Here is a 24921-nt window from a genome sequence, read left to right on the forward strand (position 1 = left end):
GGAAAGATTAGTCCTCATCCTCCTTGATTTGTCTGCAGCATTTGACACAACAGACCATGATATATTACTTCACCATCTCCAGCATGTATTTGCCATTCATGATACAGCCTTACTGTGGTTCAAGTCCTACTTGGTCAACAGGACATAAATTGTGTCTGCAAATGGAATACACTCCAACCCAGTTAATCTGTGTTGTGGTGTTCCACAGGTGTCTGGTCTTGGACCTGTTCTCTTCATTCTATACACTTAGCTGCTCTCTAGTGTCATAGATCATCATCCAGTGTCTCACCAAACGTACGCTGATGACACCCAAATATACAAATCTAGCCACCCAACTGAAGTTGACGCTACCATCGAAGGTGTAGAGAGGTGCATTTCTGATGTAAAATCATGGATGACATGTAACAAGCTGCAGATGAATGATGATAAAACTGAGGCCATTCTGATCACAACACAAAGACTTTCTCATTCACATCCTTTACCTCAAACAATAAATATCAGTAGCACCAACATTAAATTCACACAGTCAGTACAAAACGTAGGTGTTACTTTGGACAGTACTCTCACATTGCACCAACATGTCATGAACATATGCAAGGCTGCATATCTTGAGCTGAGACGCATGAGTTCCATTCGCAAATATCTTTCAGTTGATGCCACTAAAACAAGACTGGACTATTGTAACTCAGTTCTATCTGGTTCATCTCAGTATCTACTCCGGAAACTTCAAAAAGTTCAGAACACAGCTGTTTGGATCATACATAGAGTACCACGATAAGAGCTCACCTCCCTGCTACTCTGTACCTAACACTGGCTATCCATTCGATCCAGAATCAAACAAAAAATTTGTTCTCTGTGCTAGGTTTCACTGTTCGGACTCCAGTCCAACATACCTAACTGACCTCACCTGTGTGTACACACCAGCAAGATACTTACGCTCCTCTTCTGACAATCGTATACTCATTATTCTCACTATGAAAACGAAGTCATATGGACAGTGTTCTTTTGCATACCAGGGCCCAGCAATGTGGAATGAATTGCCCACTGAACTTAGACACAAAGACACGGTGATCCCATTCAAGAGTGCTCTTAAAACTCACTTATTTCGACTGCAAGAACAAACTTAAAGACCTAATAATGTTTCCTACCTTAAATATTTTCAGCATGTTTTTTACGTTTTCTAATTTCATGGTGTTTGTTTTTTGTAATAATATCATTATATGTTTTTTATGTTATAGGTATTGTCTGATATTGTAAAGTGCTTTGAGCTTCTAAATATTAGCTGCTATACAAAGTCCTCATTATTATTATTATTATTATTACTACTATTATTATTATTTTCTTTTGAACAAATAATTTCATTATTTTTTTTAGTCTTCACGAAAAAATTAAATTAAAAAATTCATACTTATTGTGATGTTCGCTTAGGTTGGATACCTGTACTAGTAATGTCAATAATGGTTAGTTTCTGTCGCATCGGGGATCCGAGTGGCCGAGTGGTCTAAATTGCTCACCGTTACGGACCACTGCCATCTCACCTCTGTCTGCATGGGTTCGAGTCTCGGGCTTGGCTAATGTAGGTATGTGAGAAAGCTTGCCAGTAGCTTCTCGTGGGTCGGTGGTTCTTTCCGGGGTTTTCCCGGGTTCTTCCTCCACCATTAATACTGGCTGCCATGTATAGCCTATCTTGTGCTGAAAAATGGCATTAAACCCCTTTACAACTACAACTGTCACATTTTTGCTCCAATGTATCTTCAGTTTAACATATGGATGAAACTGATAGGTGTGTAAATAATCGCTTGAAAATGCATTATAATGTATCAGGTATTTTTCCTCAAGATGAATGTCACAGCAGATGATTTAAAAATTTTAAATTTTTGTGTTATGCTTTATAACTCCAGGTCTGTACATGATGAAGCTTGGTATGCCTTTTTTTTGCAGTTTTAAAGCGTGTCAAAAAGCACAATGTCATATTTACTGTTATAATATTGCATACCGTTACATAGCACAGTCAATGCCATATTTTGCTGTAACAATATTATATACCTTTTTCTGCGTTTCATTATGCTATTACCTTTCAAGACTTGGATGCTTTCTGTGTCTGATCACAGACTCTATAGTTCTTTCACAAAGGTCAAAGTTCATGCTGTGCATAATTGATGACTACAGAATTTGACTAAATGAATTTGTGTACTGAACTTGAATCCAGTGGGACTATATTTTTTTTACTGTATTCAATGGAGTATAAAGTAGTAATGTTATTTCAATATCATAAAAATAATTATTATAACAAAAAGAAAGAAATTAACTCAATGGAATTTATTGGTTTCTCAACTATTAGAGCTATTTCAGAGTTGTTCATTGGTCAGCATCATAAATATTTCGTATTTGTAATGTGCTACTCAGTAAAAACCATTTGAATTGAAGGAAAAAATTTAACATGAAAACTTGTCATAACTATTTTTCAATAATAAAAGTTTACTCTATTTTGCATTTTTTGTCGAGCTTGTGAATGGTGAGAGAGTATTTTACATTAGTGCCCATTTCAAATGAAATTTAATTGGCATTTGTGACCATTAGCAAGTAAATGATAAACATTTGAAGAGATTCATACATTTCACTGGAACAGAGCACATTTGTGAGATTCTGTATATCACATGGTGAAAAATACTGATTTTATTCAGTGTAATAATAGAATAGCCCAGAGAAGTGTACTTGAAAACATTCCGAAGTCTTGGTCATTATTGAATTCTCTTGCATGACGTTATGATGTTCATGTAATTTGTGATGTCATTACATGTTATTACACATTTTATGTATAAAAGTTATGATAATGTATATATTTAATATATAGATAACATGATAGTCGTGTGATAAAATAAGTATTACTTTTATAGCATTAATGGCAGTGTCAGCAATGTTAATGTTCTGTGTTTAAGTCTTGGAATGTTACAATAATTACAGTATTGAACTGAAAGTTTTGAAAAATACAGTCATTACTGATTCTTTTAACAAAATAAAGTTTGTACTGATATACAAGTATTCCTGATTTTTTGACAATATCAAGTTTGTACTGGTATACAAGTATTCCTGCCTTCGCTTATTGTCATCATTCTAAGATTCAGCACAGCTTTAAATTAACCCTTGTTAGACCTATGTATGTTTTAATTTGTCACTAATGTTCTTTCTTGTTTCTACCATTCACTCTCATGTATTACAGGCAAAGACAGAATTAGCCATTTCTTCATGTAATTGTACTTGAAAGCAGACTGGTATTTTAAATTCACTGTTAATAAAAAAACCCACAATAAATTCTTTTGCTTGTTTGATATTGAGCTAACACTTTCAGTATTTATCTCACTTTCAGTATTTATCTCACACTTAGTATTTATTTCACACTTTGTATTTATCTCACACTTGTAATACTCAATGCTTATAAGATATTTGATTTGATTGAGTGAATAATGGATATTTCATTGATTGGTTGAACTATTCAGTATTTTCCTGAGAAGCAAAGTCACAAGTGAAAATACTCTATTTTATCACTAATGAGATGAAATATATCGGTCATTCACCCAGGAGAAGCAAACATGTTTTTTTTTAAGCTCAGTCATATTAGCTGGCAATATGTATAGCATATTGAAATAGCAGATTTATTATGGTATCCTGTGTGATAATATCATCTATTTACCATTTGCGTTCTGCAGTGTTTGCTTGTGTCTGTCAACAAAAAAAATATTCATTGTAAAAATTCTCTTTCCTGATTCAAGGCAAACATAACCTCACATGTACTTGTTAAAACAGTCTGATGTAGGGTGTGTTGCTTTATTAATGAAATGTTAACACATGCCACAACAAAAGTTTGTTTTGGTTACCACTCTCCTGATTAGCAATAAGTTAATGAAGCAGAAATTTTAAAGAATGATCTCTGCTTATATTTAAGATTTATTTATCCTACAGTTATGTTTATCCAATGATTTTTAAGGCAGTAGACTTTGTGAGATAAATGGTTGTAGACTTTGTTAGATAAATTGTAGTAAACTTTGACTTTGTCACATAAATGGTAGTAAACTTTGTCACATAAAGGGTAGTAAACTTTGACTGTCAGATAAATGGTAGTAAACTTTGACTTTGTCACATAAATGGTAGTAAACTTTGACTTTGTCACATAAATGGTAGTAAACTTTGTCACATAAAGGGTAGTAAACATTGACTTTGTCACATAAATGGTAGTAAACTTTGTCTTTGTCACATAAATGGTAGTAAACTTTGTCACAAAGGGTAGTAAACATTGACTTTGTCACATAAATGGTAATAAACTTTGTCTTTGTCACATAAATGGTAGTAAACTTTGTCACATAAAGGGTAGTAAACTTTGACTTTGTCACATAAATGGTAGTAAACTTTGTCTTTGTCACATAAATGGTAGTAAATTTTGTCACATAAAGGGTAGTAAACATTGACTTTGTCACATAAATGGTAGTAAACTTTGTCACATAAAGGGTAGTAAACTTTGACTTTGTGAGATAAATGGTTGTAGACTTTGATTTTGTCAGATAAAGGTTGGTATACTTTGTTAGATAAATTGTAGTAAACTTTGACTTTGTCACATAAATGGTAGTAAACTTTGTCACATAAAGGGTAGTAAACATTGACTTTGTCACATAAATGGTAGTAAACTTTGTCACATAAATTGTAGTAAACTTTGACTGTCAGATAAATGGTTGTAGACAGTATTTACGATAAAACTATTGTAAAAAAACATAGGACAGTAGGGTTTAATTTCCAATATTTTCTGTGTAATTATCAGTTTTTATGGCCTAATGTATATTACAGAGCCCAGTACATAAAAAATTGCACCCAATAATATTTTTGTGTTGTTATACAAACTTGGGATTATCCTACATTACAATGAAATATTATTTTAAGTACTTTACTCATTCGTGTAATGGCTTTATCATTCCAGCTGTCTCTTGCGCATAGTGGATACTTTTGGCACAGAGCCAGCATTTAACCATCAACAGTTTGCAAAAAAGAGGAAAAAGTCCTCCTCATGGGGAGGCCAGAACCTTCAGCCGCAACAGTTTTTCAACATGTTCCGTAAGCAGTGTATCTCTTATCTCTCAGTAGTGTATATGACACATCATGCCCATGTGAGAAGTTAATTTAAAATGTACCTATATCATTTGAATGCACTCAGTGTCTCAGTAATATCATGATTCTGTATATGTGATATTTCATGTACATGTGAGAAGTTCATTTTAAATGTACCTATCTCATGTGAAGGCACTGAGTGTCTCAGTAATATCATGATTCTGTATATGTGACACATTATGCCCATGTGAAAAGTTCATTTTAAATGTACCTATTTCATTTGAATGCACTGAGTGTCTAAGTAATATCATGATTCTGTATATGTGACACATTATGCCCATGTGAGTAGTTCATTTTAAATGTACCTATCTCATTTGAATGCACTGTCTCAGTAATATCATGATTTGAATGCACTGTCTCAGTAATATCATGATTCTGTATATGTGACACATTATGCCCATGTGAGAAGTTTATTTTAAATGTACCTATCTCATTTGAATGCACTGAGTGTCTCAGTAATATCATGATTCTGTATATGTGACACATGCCCATGTGAGAAGTTCATTTTAAATGTACCTATCTCATTTGAATGCACTGAGTGTCTCAGTAATATCATGATTCTGTATATGTGACACATTATGCCCATGTGAGAAGTTCATTTTAAATGTACCTATCTCATTTGAATGCACTGTCTCAGTAATATCATGATTTGAATGCACTGTCTCAGTAATATCATGATTCTGTATATGTGACACATTATGCCCATGTGAGAAGTTTATTTTAAATGTACCTATCTCATTTGAATGCACTGAGTGTCTCAGTAATATCATGATTCTGTATATGTGACACATGCCCATGTGAGAAGTTCATTTTAAATGTACCTATCTCATTTGAATGCACTGAGTGTCTCAGTAATATCATGATTCTGTATATGTGACACATTATGCCCATGTGAGAAGTTCATTTTAAATGTACCTATCTCATTTGAATGCACTGTCTCAGTAATATCATGATTCTGTATATGTGACACATTATGCCCATGTGAGAAGTTTATTTTAAATGTACCTATCTCATTTGAATGCACTGAGTGTCTCAGTAATATCATGATTCTGTATATGTGACACATGCCCATGTGAGAAGTTCATTTTAAATGTATCTATCTCATTTGAATGTACTCAGTGTGATATCATTATGCTAATATGATGTGATGCATTGGTGCTCGCAATATTTCTAGCAGTCATAATATGAACAGACAAATTTTGTCTCTATATAAACCAATAATTCAAGTTCACAAATACATTTGTAGCATTTTATACTCAGAGCTCAAGATAATAACTAAATAAATTGTTTATATTACTTCCTAATTTAGAACTATTTTTAGGTCTGTTGGTCATAGAAAAGATATGCTTATTAGATGGCCTGCTGTCTTGGTCCATCATCCAACATCTATGATCCATCCGCCCGTTAACAGAAGTTTGTTTTTGCTACTCCTCATAAACAACTTCAATTCCTATGAAACTTTATGCACCGAATCATCCCAAGCTCCCAATCATTCTAATGATAATGGTCTTTCTTGGATATCCAATAGGGCTACCACAGCCCATATCATAAAAATCTTACCTCTTGAATTGATGGTCATATGAACATGTGTTTTTCACTGACAGACTTCTTACATGCGGTTTGTCCTAATTGAAAATGGTGCCACTTTGACATTGATATGGCCATCATGGCATCCATCTTGAAAATCTTGTTTATGCTACTTCAGAATGGAAATACATTGAAATGAGGTTCTCAGCACAAGACTTCATATCATGTCTAGTTGGTCCTCACTGAACATTGTTATGTCTGGACATTCAGTATGGCCACCACAGTGGACATCAATAAAATCTTGTTATTGCTACACCACCGGAATGAATGGTCATATTACATGTGGTTTTCCTCAAAAGACATCATATAATGTCTAGTTGGTCTTAATTGAACATTGTTCTGTCTGGACATTCAGTATGGCCACCACAGTGGACATCAATAAAATCTTGTTATTGCTACACCACCTGAATGAATGGTCATATCACATGTGGTTTTCCTCAAAAGACCTCATATAATGTCTAGTTGGTCTTAATTGAACATTGTTCTGTCTGGACATCCAGTATGGCCACCACAGTGGACATCAATAAAATTTTGTTATTGCTACACCACCGGAATGAATGGTCATATCACATGTGGTTTTCCTCAAAAGACATATTATGATGTTTGGTTGAGTTCTAAATGAAAATGGCACGAATCTTACATTTAGAATACCCACCAGTCATCTTGAAAACCTGTTAGTGCTTCCTCTTTTGAACAGGAAGTCATTTCAGGATTTCTTATCATGTCTAGCTGGGCTTAAATAAAATTGTGGCAATGTGGTATCCAATATGACTACCACAGTGGCCATCTTGACAATCTTATCGTAACTCTTCCCTGTTGAAATGTCAAATGATATTGATTTTTAATCAGAGGACATCTTATTAAATGAACAGTGTTGGTCTGATATCCACCATGGCCAGTATGGCAGCTGTCTTGAAAATTTCATTATTGTTAAATCTTTCTAAATGGAATGTCAAATCGATTTTGGGTTTTTATCAGAGGGGTAATTATGATATCTTGTTGGTCCTGAATGAAAATATAGCTGATCTGGATGCCGCAATGATCATATTGAAAATCTTGTCTCTGATTCTCCTGGGATTTTTACCAAAAGTCTTTAAGTGGTGTTTAGTATGTCTTAAATGAAAATTGTGCCAATCAGTATGGCTGCCACAATGGCTAATTTGAAAATGTTATCACTCAAGAATATTAGAGATATTTCCAACTCTGTACAGATAAAGTAAAGAAACTGTCATACCTCAAATTCCTGGAAATTCATTTCAGACAGTTGAGCAACAGTTCCTATAAGGGACTCATGTTTACAATTAGATTAGTGTATTTTTGTGAACACAGTACGACATACATTTTGATATTCAAGTCTTAGTCATGTAGACATTTATCATACCATTTATACCATGACTGATTCAGGGCCTGCTTGATTATAAGGCTGTATTAATCTGAGTGTTCTCATGGCAATCAAGTACTATCATTTCAAACCTGTAAGGAACATTCGGAACTTGTACTTATTAGCATAGTGTATATTGATTTAATGTGCCATCATTAAACATTATCAGTGTTTTACAGCAGGATCAGTATGCTAACAGTGTTGGACAAAATGCTTAAAATTTTATTGGTTTGCATAATTTGATTGCATTAAAAAAGTTAACATATTTTTAGTCCCTTTTTCTACTTAAAATATGCAAAAGCAAAACTTTTATACATATTTGCTATACTTTTCAGATTTGTGAAAAACTTCTAAGAAACATTCAACATTGCATTTGGTATATACAGTTCCAGTCTTTAAAAAGATTAGCCCTTTGCATGAAATTTGTTTGAAATGGCTGGTATTAAGTAGGTCTTTTATAAATGATAACCAGGAAAATGTAAAAAATCTACATGCTATGGTTTTTTTTCTGTACACATCTATGTTTGCTCCAGTAATGACAAAGGTCATTAAAATCAGTACAAGCCTGAAGTTGGCAGTTTATTTCCACTTTAAAATAAAATTGTTTGCAGTCAATATGTACAAGTTTTGTTGAGGTCCATCAAGTTTCAGTGCACATTTACCGCTGGCTGCTTGTGGAGTATATTTTTGAGGTGCAGTTAATGACCAAAGAGATTAAATTTAAGGGGAGAACAACTTGAATGGCAGAGTTTGCCATTTAATCTATGAATATTAGCTTAAAAAGAAAAACTAATTAAGAAAAAAGGGAAGTATTATCTTAGCAATGAATACAATCTGGAACAGAAAATTCCAAAATGTAATTGCATCCAAATATTAAAAAATTTAAAAATTTGTATGGGTTATGTGAGCACATGGATAAAATATTTGTAACAGTAAATCTAAATGCCCAAGGAAAGGCTGACAGTGAAGTGTGGCTGATAAAGTGGCAGAACTGTACAAGCAGATAAGTTTTTTTGTGTTGCCCCTACAAGTGCTACCAAGTATCTTCACTGTCTATTTGAAATTCTCCATGTCTCCCAATTTGGAAATATGGGAACTGCAACTTTTCCCCTTTTTCTTTGGGATCCTAGTTACAACACTGGTGTTATGCTACAAGTCTTAAGAAAGAATGAGTTTGACATGGTATAAGGTAATATCAAGGCTGTCAAACCCAGACATATTGATATTCCATATCGAAACAGAGGCAGAGTGCATTATGTTATGACATTGTACATCTGTCCTTCCATCTGTCTGTACATGTATCTGTTGCTTTTTTGGTTTCAATACAGAAGCCTTCATTTTCTGACCATCTATCATTACCAAACATTGTGGATGGCTTGCACATAGTGGAAGGAAAAATCTTATTGATTTTGAAGTCAAAAGAGCAGAAGTCATTGTTATCGATTGAAAGAAGAAAAAGGGTCTCTGCACAATTCTACATTAACACATTAACCCCTGCCGACGAGTTTACATGGCCTGTAGGTAGTAGTCTACTGCCGAGCGCTGTAGCATCAAGGTCATGTATAATACACTAAAGTGGGTGGTATTATAGAAAGGTAGATAGATGTAGCTCTACAATGATACCAAATAATCTGGAAGTTCTAGTTGCACTGCAAAATACAGAGGGAAAAACCTCGATTTTTTAACCTGATTTTTTCCACACAAAATTTGCACATGGTCGGAATCTGATTTTGTGTCTGGATTTTAGCCTTATTGGTCTCGGATCTAACACAGATTGGTATGAACTGCAAACAGACAGATGAACCTTTGCAAAAAGTAGGATAAGATGGGCATTTGGAATAAAGAGTGGTCTTGATATGAAAATAATGAGTCCATTAAGCAAAACAAAAACAAAAATCCAACTTTTACCCTTCTGCTTATTTGCGACCCAAATAGCCAATGAAAAACAATGTTTCTAACACAACTAGGCATTATGTTATTTGAAAATCACCTGGAAGTTGATGTGTTAGGATGTATTCAGAAATAGCTTTCAAGATGTGTTCCCTACTTGAACTCCAGGCGAAAATGACAAAAACCTCATCCAGGGGTTACTGTGTTAAAAACCTGGACCAGGCTTTATGGAATGCTTTCAGTGGGGGATAGGGAAAAGAGTATCGACTAGATTAAAAGGTCAAAGTGCAAGGTCACTGTGACTTAAATTGAAATAAAAGTGCTTTCAGCATAATGACTAATTTTTTTCATGATAGACCAAATCAAAATTGTATGGATGGCTTGCATTGAGGACATGAATAATCCTGTTGACTTGGAAGTCAAAAGGCCAAAATCATTATGACTTAAAGAAAATTGGGTTTTGCACAACCTTGTTTGTTCTGAATTAATTTCCTTGATTGAACTTTAAATGATTTGCACTTAAGCAAGGGATCAGTTATCAAGGTCATGATAATTATAAAAAAAATCAATGGTATCTGCCTGGTAAGTTTTCTTCGTAACTTAACCATGGCTTCAGCATTGGCATGTGAGAACAGCCTAGTTTGGTTTACTGCCTATAAATAGAATTGGTAACCATGTAAACAGTCATGAATAAAGTTCATTAGGTGTTAGCAGATGTGGTATAGTTTGTCTGGCTGCATTACCAATTATTACATCATTACATATACATGGCCATATGAAATAATATCACGTCAATTCTTAGGAGGTTTTACCAACATTTTCAGAAAGAGTATACTAATCAGATGGCATAATAAGAGTTACCAGATATACAGCCAATGAAATGTTTGCAATTGGAGTGAGGTAGGATATGCAGCCAATGAAATTATTGCAATTGGAGTCAGGTAGATATACAGCCAATGAAATCTTTGCAATTGGAGTGAGGTAGGATATGCAGCCAATGAAATTATTGCAATTGGAGTCAGGTAGATATACAGCCAATGAAATCTTTGCAATTGGAGTGAGGTAGGATATGCAGCCAATGAAATTATTGCAATTGGAGTCAGGTAGATATACAGCCAATGAAATCTTTGCAATTGGAGTGAGGTAGGATATGCAGCCAATGAAATTATTGCAATTGGAGTCAGGTAGATATACAGCCAATGAAATGATTGCGGTTGGAGTGAGGATAATATATACATATTTTCTGTGGCTAACAATGAATAACTGTCTGCTCTAAGTCTAACTTTAAGATCAGAGGAAAATTTAATTTAAAATCGGTTCAGTTTTGTGTGTGTGATTTGGATTTTTAACATAGCTTTAACAATTTTAGTCATTTTGCTATGATGTCTACAGTGTGGCTGTTTATAGTGATGTCTAGCACTGGGGCACCATACTATTGACATATTGCACCATGTCCCACCCAGTCACATTATTCTGACACTAGACTGACAGTTTCTAGCACTGACCTCTTAATGCTGAGAGCCAGGCAAGGCAGCTACTAGTTCCATTTTTATAAATCTTTGGTATGACTTGGCTGGGGTTTAAACACACAACCTCTCACAGCAGAAGCAGACACAAGAGTAGCAAATTGGATCAGGTAAATCGCATCATTTGGGTTATTGTATACCAGGTACATGTTGAGACAATGTGTTGTGGCCTTAACCTTAAATTTGTTTACTCAAGGAGATTGACACTAGTTGATCAATACTTTCATGAGTCAAATGTGTCTTACCAGTGTCTTGATAAAGAACTGTTAAACAAAGGATAGACAAATCATGTGGCATTTGTTGTACTTTTGTTGACAGACATTTGAAGGCCTTCATGTTAATGGGATTAGACTGCATCTGATTGTTCCAAATAATACTTGTAAATCTATTTTTTCTTGCCTTTACAGCCCATAGCCCAGATAATTCCTTTATGGGTTTTGTGGTGGAACAGCATTTGAATGACAGTCTAGTCAATGAAATCCCACGCGGAAACCAAGCTCTTGTGTATGGAAAAAATGAATACATGTGGCAGGTCAGTATTAATTCTTGTAAAAACCTTGCTTAAAGAGTTTACATCTTGCACCTGGAAATTTTTTTAATGGGTTTTTCCAGGCAAGAAAGTATCAAGTTATAAGGATCTTTATGGAAGGACATGTAGGATGGCTTCTCATTTTGTACCCCTGATCCTCTTTTCAGGCATACATTATTACTGCTGATCCCACCAGATGTCACAGAAAAACAATTTGTGCCTGGACCAAGGCTCCAACCTGGAATCTCCCTAATTTGAGATAGACACTCTACTGCTTCAGCTTTCCAGGCTAATATTCCCAGTGCTACCAGTTACACATTCTCCCTGCCTTTTTAAAAGACATGTTCCTGTGTCTTTACACTTGAGAATTTACACACACACACACACACACACACACACACACATGCAGAATGGTAGGCATTCATGCATGCAGGCTGGCTGGCAGGCAGGCACTTGTACATGCACACAGACATATGCATGCATGCATCCATCCATCCATTCATCCATCCATGCCGACATACCTACCTACCTACTCACCTATGCATGCATCCATACCTACCTACCTACACACATGTATGCAAACATACATACCTGGGGCACTGGTGACAGTGGGGATAGAAGGGCTGGTTTTGTACCACCATCCTCCTTTTCAGAGGTACCTTAATCCTACTGCTGCCTCAGATTTTAGAGTTGAAAAACTAATGACTTTACTTGGGATTGACCCAGGGCATCCAGTATAATAAAATTGTGTTGCTGTAGATACCTTCTTTTTGTTATATATCATTTTCCATCCCTGTCTATATGTCCAATCACACTTCTTCTGCCCCATCTAGAACTTCATTTTTATTCACTAAGTTCTGAAGGGCTTCGTGGATTTAAATAAATTTACTCTGAGGCTTCACATCAGGAAGATCAAAATCTCATTCACTTATCACCATTATCTGACATAATTTAGCAGAATTATGGCCCCTGTTTGATTAAGCTTTTGCAATTCACTTGCATCATACGGACATGCGCATTACTGCCATATGGACATGTTTCTAGCTATTAACTTGGCATGTATTACAGGACTCCCAGTTGGTTTTATAGATAATATGAGTAGTACAGGACTCCCAGTCATTTATACAGACAGTAAAATTACTACAGGACTTCCCAGTAGTTTTACAGACAGTATGCATACTACAGGACTATTTGTGCTATTTGTCATTTTCAGCATTGTCATTACCGTTGGTTTCTTTAGTCAGAATAACAGTAAAGGTTTTGTTTGACTACCACACCTGCCAGCTGTATGTATTATAGAACTTACAGTGTTCCTCATATAATCCTGAGCCATCCCATGGGATTGTAGGTCACAGTTTCCTTCCTTTTTCACAAATGATTTGTTATTAAGTAAAAGCTCTTTCTTACAGGCAAATTGCCAGCTATATGTGTTGTATTTTCATGGAACTTGGTCATAGTGTTCACTGTGTCACTCAGAGCCACACCTGTGAGTTAAAGATCATAATGATCAACATTTATGGAAGTCCCTATTAGTGGGAAGTAAAACCATTGTCCCTTTGCCAGTATTGATGTATCTTTATCAACAATTTGTTTAGGCTTGGTTCAGGTCTTTTATTTGTGTATATTTCTTAAAACCCTTGATAGAATCTCATCATTCTGGAAATGAATCATGACAAAACTAAGTCAGTTTATTCCACAATATATCCACACACCTCTTATACCTTGGGGTCAAAGTCCCAGTCATAGAAAATATGTCATCCACACACCTCTTATACCTTGGGGTCAAAGTCCCAGTCATAGAAAATATGATATCCACACACCTCTTATACCTTGGGGTCAAAGTCCCAGTCATAGAAAATTTGTATGTGTTAAAATTTAATGCTGCAGTAATGTACTGTGACATAACAGTTAGCACTGCCATATAGCAATGTTAGAATCTAGTGCTGCAGTAATGTACTGTGACTTAACAGTTAGCATTGTCATACAGCGGCTAATGCAAAAATAATGTACTGTGACTGACATGACAGTTAGCACTGCCACATAGCAGTGTTGGAGTCTAATAAGTAATTTAATCAGACATAACAGTTAGCACTGCACAGTGTTTGAGGCTATTGCTACAGTAATGTACTGTGACATAACATTTAGTACTGCCATACAGCAGTGTTAAATCTAATGCTATAGTAATGTACTGTGACATGACAGTTAGCACTGCCATACAGCAGTGTTAAATCTAATGATACAGTAATGTACTGTGACATAATGGCTAGCACTGCCTTTCAGCAGTGTTAAAGCTAATGCTACAGTAATATACTGTCAAATAACAGGTAGACTGCCATACAGCAGTGTTAAATCTAATGCTATAATAATGTACTGTGACATAACAGTTAGCACTGCCATATAGCAGTGTTTGAGGCTATTGCTACAGAAATCTACTGTGACATAACATTTAGCACTGCCATACAGCAGTGTTAAATCTAATGCTATAGTAATGTACTGTGACAAAACAGTTAGCACTGCCATACAGCAGTGTTAAATCTAATGCTACAGTAATGTACTGTGACATAACAGCACTGCTATATAGCAGTGTTAGAATCTAATGCTACAGTAATGTACTAACATAACAGTTAGCACTGCCATACAGCAGTGTTAAATCTAATACTACAATAATGTACTGTGACATAACAGTTAGCACTGCCATACAGCAATGTTAAATTTAATGATACAATAATGTACTGTGACATAACAGTTTGCACTGTCATACAGCAGTGTTAGAATCTAATGCTACAGTAATGTACTGTGACATAACAGTTAGCACTGCCATACAGCAATGTTAAATTTAATGCTAGAATAATGTACTGTGACAACAGTTAGCACTGTCCTACAGCCATGTTAGAATCTAATGCTGCAGCAATGTACTGTGACATAACAGTTAGCACTGCCATACAGCGGTGTTAGAATATAATGCTACAGTAATGTACTGTGACATAACAGTGCTGTCATACAGCAGTGTTAGAATATAATGCTACAGTAATGTACTGTGACATAACAGCGCTGCCATACAGCAGTGTTAGAATCTAATGCTACAGTAAGTCCTTAATGCTGTGTGATAAAAAGAATATCAGGCTCATGTTGATGTACATGAAGTTAATTGAATGATATAGTAATGACATATAATATTTCAAAAATTTCATATAATATGAACATTTGAAATGTTAGATCTTTTAAATCCAGAAATTTTTGTTCTCTCCATTTAGGACAAAACCCAATACCTAGACATTATTAATAAGTCTCTAGAAGTCCATGCTACAGTTTATGTGAATGAAAAGTCAAATAAAGATGCAAACACAGCCAGTACCATTATCCCAAGCTATGTGATCAATCATGGCTTTCTTAATGGGGAAGATCTTCACACTCTTCTCAGGCAGTCTAAGGTTTGTATGTCTTTGTATCTTCTTTCACTTTTTTCTGATTTTAAAATAAAAAATGTTTTTGATGTATATGAAAAATTATAGATAAAAATATTAATTATACTTTGCATAAATATTCACTAAATTTATATATTTTTTATAAGATAAGAATAACCTCTATGACAAATATGAGGATATAAATAATTGTGGTTTCTTTTTTATTAATGATTTATGAAAACTTAAAGGGTATGTTCAATTACAGACAGTATGACTACAGCATTCACAATTTATCCTACAAACAGTAGAAGTATTACAGGACTCCCAGTTGGTTTTATAGATAATATGAGTAGTACAGGACTCCCAGTCATTTCTACAGACAGTAAAAGTACTACAGGACTCCCCAGTAGTTTTACAGACAGTATGCATACTACAGGACTCCCAACCCATGTTGAAAACAGTATGAGTACTTCAGGAGTACCAATCAGTTTTATGTACATTATGAATACTAAATGACTCCAATCTAGTTTTACAGGCAGTATGAGCACTTAATGACACTCAGCCAGTTTTACAAAATAGTTCTTTAGACAGCATGATTATTGCAATAGACTCTTGGTCATTTCTACAGACAGTATGAATACTGCAGGACTCCCATCCAGTTCTACAGACAGTACGAGTACTACATTACTCTTAGCCAGTTCTGCAGACAGTGAGTAATAAGTACTACAGGACTCTTATGTCATTTTTACAGCCAGTATTAAATAGAAATATGAATGTGAGATAAAAATCTTTTTGACACTATATTGTAACACTTTTCAACTTAAGTATAGCTGTGGCATTTATCACTGTAAAATACATTAACATTAATAACATCATGAGTATGAGATGAAAATCCTTTGACATACTATCTCATAGCAATAAGCACAGCCATATAACAGCCTCAATTACTAATGTAGAAGACGTTAATGTTATGTAATAAATAGTCACAAGTGTGAAATAAAATTCATTTGACACAGTAGTATAACACACCATCCCTAATTAGCAATATCTTTTAGTATTGCAGAAGACATAAACATTAATACAATAATGTTTGAGATAAAAAAAATTATTTGACATACTGTTTGGTAGCACTTAGCCATGCTTTACAGCAACCACATTTAGAACTGTAAAAGTGCTTAATGTTTTGTGGTAAACTGGATCATGAGCGTGAGAAAGAAAGTCATTTGTTATAACACTTGAAATATCATAAAGCAGCATCATATAATACTGCAGAAGACTTTATGCAATAAACAGAATCATGTTAATTTGATTGAAATTTATTAAATCAGTTCTCTCACACAATTAAATATGCCATTTTTGCAATCATTTCATGGCATATACTGTTATTCAACTCATTTCATTATTTTCTTATCAATGAACATTTGTGTAAGATTCTTTGCTATAAGTCCTTTCAATATAAGACCATTCCTTTTATAAACTGAATATTTTTGTGGATCCCATTTCATTGTGTAATAATAAAAGTATGCAACAGGATGCTATGCATCATTATAAGGCACTCATTGTGAGGTTGTATACTCAGTGGCTACCATGGATAGCATTGCAATGAGAGTACTCTATGTTGATTTGTTATATTCTGTACAAGTGAAGTGAGCCATTTACAGTTTTACCCATCAAATATTGCTCATTATTTTACATCCAATTAAATTTTGGACAGGGTATTCAAGAGCAGCTTAATTACGTATGTTGATTGTCATTAAACATTAAGTTTGAATGAGGTCCTTCTTTGTTGACAAAAGCATAATTCTAAAGGTCAAGGTCAAGGACATTGAAAAGTAAATAAGCTGACATTGTATTTCAGTTCTTTTTATTGATGAGAGTGGAATGTGAAATATAATATTTTCTTGAAGGGTAAAACTCTACAAAGATTTATGATGATGAACTATTTTTTTGGTGGAATAGTTAATAAATTATGGAAGAAATTATTCAGTTTGCCTTTAGTGCTTTAAGTTGCTTTTAAACTTAGACTTTGTTAATGAAGGTGTTGGTTTTAATATTTTACTCCCACCTTCAGCCTGGTTCACTTGTAAATGATTAGCAAATTTAAATCATTGTAAGATGATATATATAAAATCAATTTTACCTCATTATTTGTGCACTTTGTGTTTTCTACTTGGACACAAAAGAAAGTGCAGTTGACTGTATACTTTGTAGCAACTTCGTTCTACACAGATGTCTTCAGGTACTGTGTGAACTTTTTTCCATACAGGTGCCTTAAATATATTGTGTGGACTTATATATAGAGATTCCTTAAATATATGTATGGACTTCTTTCTATACAGATGCCTTACATATGTTGTGTGGTCTTCTTTCTATTCAGATGCCTTACATATGTTGTGTGGACTTTTTCTTCACATTTGCCTTAATATATTGTGTGAACTTCTTTCTGTACATATGCCTTCATATACTGTGTGAACTTCTTTCCATACAGGTGCCTTAAATATATTATGTGGACTTATATATAGAGATTCCTTAAATATATGTGTGAACTTCTGTCTATACAGATGCCTTCATATACTGTGTGGATTTCTTTCTATTCAGATGCCTTACATATGTTAACTTTAATATTCACAGATGACTTAAATATTTTGTGTGGACTTAATATATAGAGATTCCTTAAATATATGTGTGGACTTCTGTCTGTACAGATGCCTTCATATAATGTGTGGACTTCTTTCTATTCAGATACCTTACATATGTTGTGTGAACTTTTTCTTCATATATGCCTTAAATATATTGTGTGGACTTATTTCTGTAAAGATGCCTAAAATGCATTGTGTTGATTTTTTTATGTACAAATGCCTGAGATATATTGTATGAATTTCTTTCAATACAGTTGCTTTAAATATATGGTCTGAACTTTTTTCTATACAGATGGCTAAGATCTTTTGTATGAACTTTTTTCTAGGCAGATGCCTAATATATATAGTATGAACTTTTTTCTAGGCAGATACTTAAAATATATAGTATGAATTTCTTTCTATACAGATGCCTAAAATATATAGTATGAACTTTTTTCTAGGCAGATGCCTAAAATATATAGTATGAATTTCTTTCTATACAGATACCTAAAATATATAGTATGAATTTCTTTCTGTACAGATGCATGTAAAGATATTATATGAACTTTTTTCAATACTGTTTTCTCCAAATGTAGGATATTTATATTTATTTTTCCTTTCAGATTTTTGTAGGGTTGGGATTTCCATATGAGGGACCTGCCCCTTTGGAAGCCATAGCCAATGGTGCAGTGTTTCTGAACCCTAAATTCAACCCCCCACACAACCGCAACAACAATGCCTTCTTCAAGGGGAAACCTACTGAGCGAGAGGTATTGTATGATGATGTCTTGGCCAGGTATACTTGTCGCCTTTGTAGTTTTTCAATGGAATTTTACTGTCATTGCATTTAATAGTGCTTTTAATAACTTTTAATTTTGTTATAAAACCAGAACATTTAGCAAAATGTTTAATGTGTACACCGTATACAAAATTCAAATGATGCCATTGATGAATGTGAGTGGAAGCTCTCCTTTCTTCTGATCTGTACCTTGGACTTGTAGCTGACAGCTCTTTTATCTGTATGCCATCGATAATGTGCATCCCATGCCTCACTCAACTTGCGATTATTTCATTTGCTGTATGTCTATTTCTTCTTATGGCGTTTGTTGAATTTTTCTTTTCGGTAAACATTCCTATTGATTTGTGGTCTTGTTTTGTAATTTTATGATATGTACATAGGCGTATTATCACAAAATATACTTCCAGTGGGGCCCTGAGTGGCCGAGTGGTCTAAAGCGCTCTCTGTTACGGATCACTGCCATCTCACCTCTGTCTGCGTAGGTTCGAGTCTTGGATTCAGCTAATGTGGGTATGTGAGAAAGCTTGCCAGTAGCTTCTCGTGGGTCGGTGGTTCTTTCCGGTGTTTTCCAGGTTCTTCCTCCACCATTAATATTGGCCGCCATGTATAACTTATCATGTGCTGAAAAATGGCGTTAAACCCTACAACAACAACAACAACAACAACAGCTTCCAGTATTTTTTTCAAAATATACTTGAAATATTTTTAGGTTGTGGTGGAATCTTGATTCCAAATATTTAGAAAAAGTATTTTAAAACAGTTTTGAATTAAGATTTTAAGTAATTATTTCCCAGTGGTAAAAATGTTAGAAATATGTCTAAAATGTTATTAAGAATGTGATTAGACTTCTTTGCCTTGAATGAGGATAAGCCATTTTTATCAAATATTGACAAGTTCATGATCATTGGCAAAGTACTTTTAACTTGGATTTTACTCCATACATACTATTCTCAGCATGCATATTATGGTGGGTAGAGTGGTAAAATCTGGAATATTTATGATGTACCATAAACCCTCATGAAAAAGTATCTCAGTATAAAATGTTTTCTGCTGAGACACAGATATTGTCATCGATTGCAATTCACAATAATTGGTTATTAACGATCAAATACCAATGTTTTTTTATTTTTTAATTATGTAGGTGAACTAATTTTGGAGTAATAAATCCAACATACTTGATTAAAATCAGATATGCAGTATTAACAAATTAATAATTTGGAAACGTATACCTTCGGTATGTTAACTCTATCTACACCTTGGCAGAATGAGCAGATATTTCTGTGCTTCAGGTCTGAGAATTTTGAACAGTTCCTACATGATTTTTTTTTTGAGACAAGGGGAGCTCAGAGCTTGAATGGACTCATAAATAAGCACTTTTCCACTGCTGGTCTGTGTTTGTACAAATACCTGTCAGTCAGATACACCTGTTTTGGCTTATCATACTTTTTATGTTTAACTTAAAAAGTATCCTTTTGAGGTCAATTTCCTCCACCATTTTTGGCCGATGTACAATGCACTGCTGTTACACACTAATGGTTAGTTACATACTACAGGAGGCAACACATGCAATCCAATAGATGTTGTTAGGTGAAAGCACTCAAATATCGGGTCGATCAGCTAAGGTCTGGATGGGGTTAACATGTTGGAACCTTGGCTAGCGAAGATGGGGCTATGCTATATGTTTTTATAGTCCATGAAACCTGATGTGACAGCTCCAGCACACAGAATTTCCTTCCATTTTTTGTGCTGGAATCCATGGAAAATCTTTCATCCTAATAATTGTGCATCATAGACTTTTTCTATTTTGCTACGCGATCAGTAGAGAAATACTAAAATTGAAGCTCTATGCAAAAGTTAACTAAATGGATTATGGTTTTTGATAGAGAACAACAGAAATAAAATTGCCATCTGTTCAATTGTTCTGGAAATGTTGTCAGTATAAGACAGTTTAACATATAATATTATACACTATTTAATTGGTTCCCCATGAAAGAATTTCTGTGGAGGACAGCTGTATAAGCCTTCCTTGCCTACTTCTTATTGTAGTGGAGGAATTGTAGTGGATGACAGCTGTATAAGCCTTCCTTGCCTACTTCCTATTGTAGTGGATGACAGCTGTATAAGCCTTCCTTGCCTACTTCTTATTGTAGTGGATGAAAGCTGTATAAGCCTTCCTTGCCTACTTTTTATTGTAGTGGAGGACAGCTGTATTAGCCTTCCTTTCCTACTTTTTATTGTAGTGGAGGACAGCTGTATAAGCCTTCCTTGCCTACTTCTTATTGTAGTGGAGGAATTGTAGTGGATGACAGCTGTATAAGCCTTCCTTGCCTACTTTTTATTGTAGTGGATGAAAGCTGTATAAGCCTTCCTTGCCTACTTCTTATTGTAGTGGATGAAAGCTGTATAAGCCTTCCTTGCCTACTTTTTATTGTAGTGGAGGACAGCTGTATAAGCCTTCCTTGCCTACTTCTTATTGTAGTGGAGGACAGCTGTGTAAGCCTTCCTTGCCTACTTTTTATTGTAGTGGAGGACAGCTGTGTAAGCCTTCCTTGCCTACTTTTTATTGTAGTGGAGGACAGCTGTATAAGCCTTCCTTGCCTACTTTTTATTGTAGTGGAGGACAGATGTATAAGCCTTTTTTGCCTACTTCTTATTGTAGTGGAGGACAGCTGTATAAACCTTCCTTGCCTACTTTATATTGTGGAGGACAAATGTATAAGCTTCCTTGCCTAATACTTGTTGTAATGAAGTACCATTGTATAAAACTTTCTTGCATAATAATTGTTGTAGTGAAGGAACCATTGTATAAAACTTCCTTGCCTAATACTTGTTGTAATGAAGGACCATTGTATAAAACTTCCTTGCCTAATAATTGTTGTAGTGAAGGAACATTGTATAAAACTTCTTTGGCTAATACTTGTTGTAGTAAAGAACAATGCTTTTATACAACTTCCTTGGCTAATACTTCTTGTAGTGAAGGACCGTGGTATAAAACTTCCTTGACGAATACTTATTGTAGTGAATGACCATTGTATAAAACTTCCTTGGCTTACAATTGTTGTAATAAAGAGCAATGATTGTATACACCTTCCTTGGCTAATACTTATTGTAGTGAAAAGCAATGATTGTGTACACCTTCCTTGGCTAATACTTATTGTAGTGAAGAGCAATGATTGTATACACCTTCCTTGCTAATACTTATTGTAGTGAATGACCATTGTATAAAGCTTCCTTGGCTAATACTTATTGTAGTGAATGACCATTGTATAAAACTTTCTTGGCTAATACTTATTGTAGTGAAGGACCATTGCATAAAACTTCCTTGGCTAATACTTATTGTAGTGAATGACCATTGTATAAAACTTCCTTGGCAAATACTTACTGTAGTGAAGGACCATTGCATAAAACTTCCTTGGCTAATACTTATTGTAGTGAATGACCATTGTATAAAACTTCCTTGGCTAATACTTATTGTAGTGAAGGACCATTGTATAAAACTTCCTTGGCCAATACTTACTGTAGTGAAGGACCATTGCATAAAACTTCCTTGGCTAATACTTATTGTAGTGAAGAGCAATGATTGTATACACCTTCCTTGGCTAATACTTATTGTAGTGAAGGACCATTGTATAAAACTTCCTTGGCCAATACTTATTGTAGTGAAGGACCATTGTATAAAACTTCCTTGGCTAATAATTATTGTAGTGAAGGACAATTGTATAAAACTTCCTTAACTATTCTTGCTGTATTGAAAGACTATTATATAACATTTCCTTGACTAGCACTTGTATTGAAGGAATGTTGTTGTTTAGTGGACTTCTATGTGACATTTGTTGACATAAACAATAGGTACTGAGTGGAGCTTGAAAATTTATGTGACACATAAGGATAACCATATAAAAAAATAGGCATGCACATGATCCAATTTAACCAGGCTCATGGGTAATCCCCATTCATAGGGTTAAATTGGCTACTGGTAATGCCTCATTCTCTGATGATGTACATATGTTTGAAATACATCCTTATTAGGCATAAAATTATATGCAATGCATTGAATAACACAATATATTAATATTATTTCAATCTGTTTCATAATTTTGTTCTCTAATGGGTACTTGTATAAGATCCTTTTTGTATAATGTAGGTTACAAGTCAGCACCCGTATGCAGAGCAGTTCATTGGAGAACCGTATGTGTACACTATTGACATAGGAAATGAGGAGCAAGTCAGGAGCACAGTGCAGAAAATACTAGATTTTGACATGGTTTGTTCTATCGCTTTTAAGTATATACATATATACACGTGCAACATAATGTCTGAATGGTCACCTGGTGTAAATTCACTATGATTCAACCTGTTATGTATAACAATCACCTACTTCCCAGAGTTAATGGTTAGATGTTTCCTAACCAAATAATCATTCTTCTCACTGCTTTTAGCAGTTACTTGATTATAACAACAGTGACTAATTAGTGCATGCAAATTCATCATTTGCTTTAGGTTAAGGCATTGTTTGGATGAAGGCATATCATGTGAATTGATGTTTGAACATTTCATTTTTTGCTTGTATTCACGGTACGCCAGTCACACTGTCAGTGTAACATGAAGATGTAATATGTCAGATTTGAAAGGGAGGAAATTTTTATCAACAGGGGTGAGAGTCCGATATTTTTGTTTGCTGGATGGTGGGGAAAATGTTTGTGTTGTCACAGCAGAAATGGGAGTCACCTTGTTTGCCATTGTGGCAGGTATAGTTTGATATTTTCATAAATATGCTTGTGATGGGAAGTGACCAGTGATAAAATAAATATCTTTGACGAGAGTCATGACATAAATCCCTTTTCACTAGAGTCTAGGGTAAGTTAGTATTTACAAAGTTGTCTGTAAATCAAGCTGCAGTTTTGATTCATGTGGTGCTGACAAAAAAACGTAGAATTTCTTGTCATTTCTTATTTATCACAGAGCTCTCATATGAGTCTACCATCTCTTGAGATCATTGAGTTAAGGAACTGGTTAATCCAGATATTGTTTGAAGTATGAACAGCTGTTTCAATGCACACTTATAAATGTTGGATGAAAAGAAAGTTAGTCCTTTGTTCACAGTCATATGCAAGCAGTATAATAATAGTAAAATTAATGCTTTGTAACAGTGCACAAAGTAAGAGCAGTGATTTTAAAAAGAGAGAGTAATAGTTTAATTCATAGGTTGGATTAAAGTGAACAAGATGCAATGATCTCCTGTGGAACATAAGTTTGTGAGAGAACAATATATTCATTGTTTGTGGGTTTAATGCCATTTTTCAGTAGATAATAGACTATACATGGTGGACAATATATTTTGGTGAAGGAAGAAAATGTTTCAGATCAGCAATATGAAACATTTACAAACCTAATACATATTGAATTTCCCATCAGATTTTAATTGGATGACATTTCGCTTTCATTGGCAGCTACTTTGAATGGTCTGGACACAAACTGTAATAAACACAATTAATTCCTTGTCAATACCTTGCTGAGGTTGTTGATTTAATAATTGATTTAATAAGCTCCAATCCAGCATATTATTTGTAATGAGATCACAGTTTATTTGTCTTTGACAGCGGGAAATCTTTTTTTCATCTGACACATAATGACTTGTTAAGTATGTGTAAATGAACAAAGTTTTTTTCAGTTTTTTTTAAGTTTCAGGTGATAAACTCAATATGAATTTACAGAGGTAGGAATGATACAGAGAATGTATATGAACAAAGTTCATCCCTCTTTAGTTTCAGGCATACATGCCATATGAATTTACAGAGGAAGGAATGATACAGAGGATGAATAGCTATATTGAGCATCAGAACTTCTGTCAGTTTCAGAGACAGCTGTCCAAATGGCCACCAGAAAAAGCCATCACTCTTCTTTTTGGAGAACCCAACAAATCCTGTAAAGAGGTCTGCTGGGAAAAAAGTGAGTAATCCTTTTTGATTTATGGTAAATAATCAGTGTTCTGTAAAAAGAGCCTTACATGAGACTGTTAGTCTATGTGCTTGA

General features: G+C 34.5%; 1 protein-coding gene across 1 annotated transcript in view; it reads left to right on the forward strand.

Annotated features, from left to right (window-relative positions):
• Positions 1–24921, forward strand: part of LOC149790532 (alpha-1,6-mannosylglycoprotein 6-beta-N-acetylglucosaminyltransferase A-like) — a 134952-nt gene that overhangs the window by 96141 nt on the left and 13890 nt on the right. Inside the window, exons 12-17 of the mRNA XM_089972577.1 lie at positions 4967–5100; positions 11946–12070; positions 15322–15498; positions 18713–18859; positions 23033–23152; positions 24654–24837. Coding sequence (XP_089828703.1) covers positions 4967–5100; positions 11946–12070; positions 15322–15498; positions 18713–18859; positions 23033–23152; positions 24654–24837 — 887 coding nt within the window. The remainder of the gene's footprint in view (positions 1–4966; positions 5101–11945; positions 12071–15321; positions 15499–18712; positions 18860–23032; positions 23153–24653; positions 24838–24921) is intronic.

The sequence above is a fragment of the Sinohyriopsis cumingii genome, chromosome 10 (genome assembly GCF_028554795.1).
Source record: "Sinohyriopsis cumingii isolate HCF-2022 chromosome 10, ASM2855479v2, whole genome shotgun sequence".
NCBI lineage: Eukaryota > Metazoa > Mollusca > Bivalvia > Unionida > Unionidae > Sinohyriopsis > Sinohyriopsis cumingii.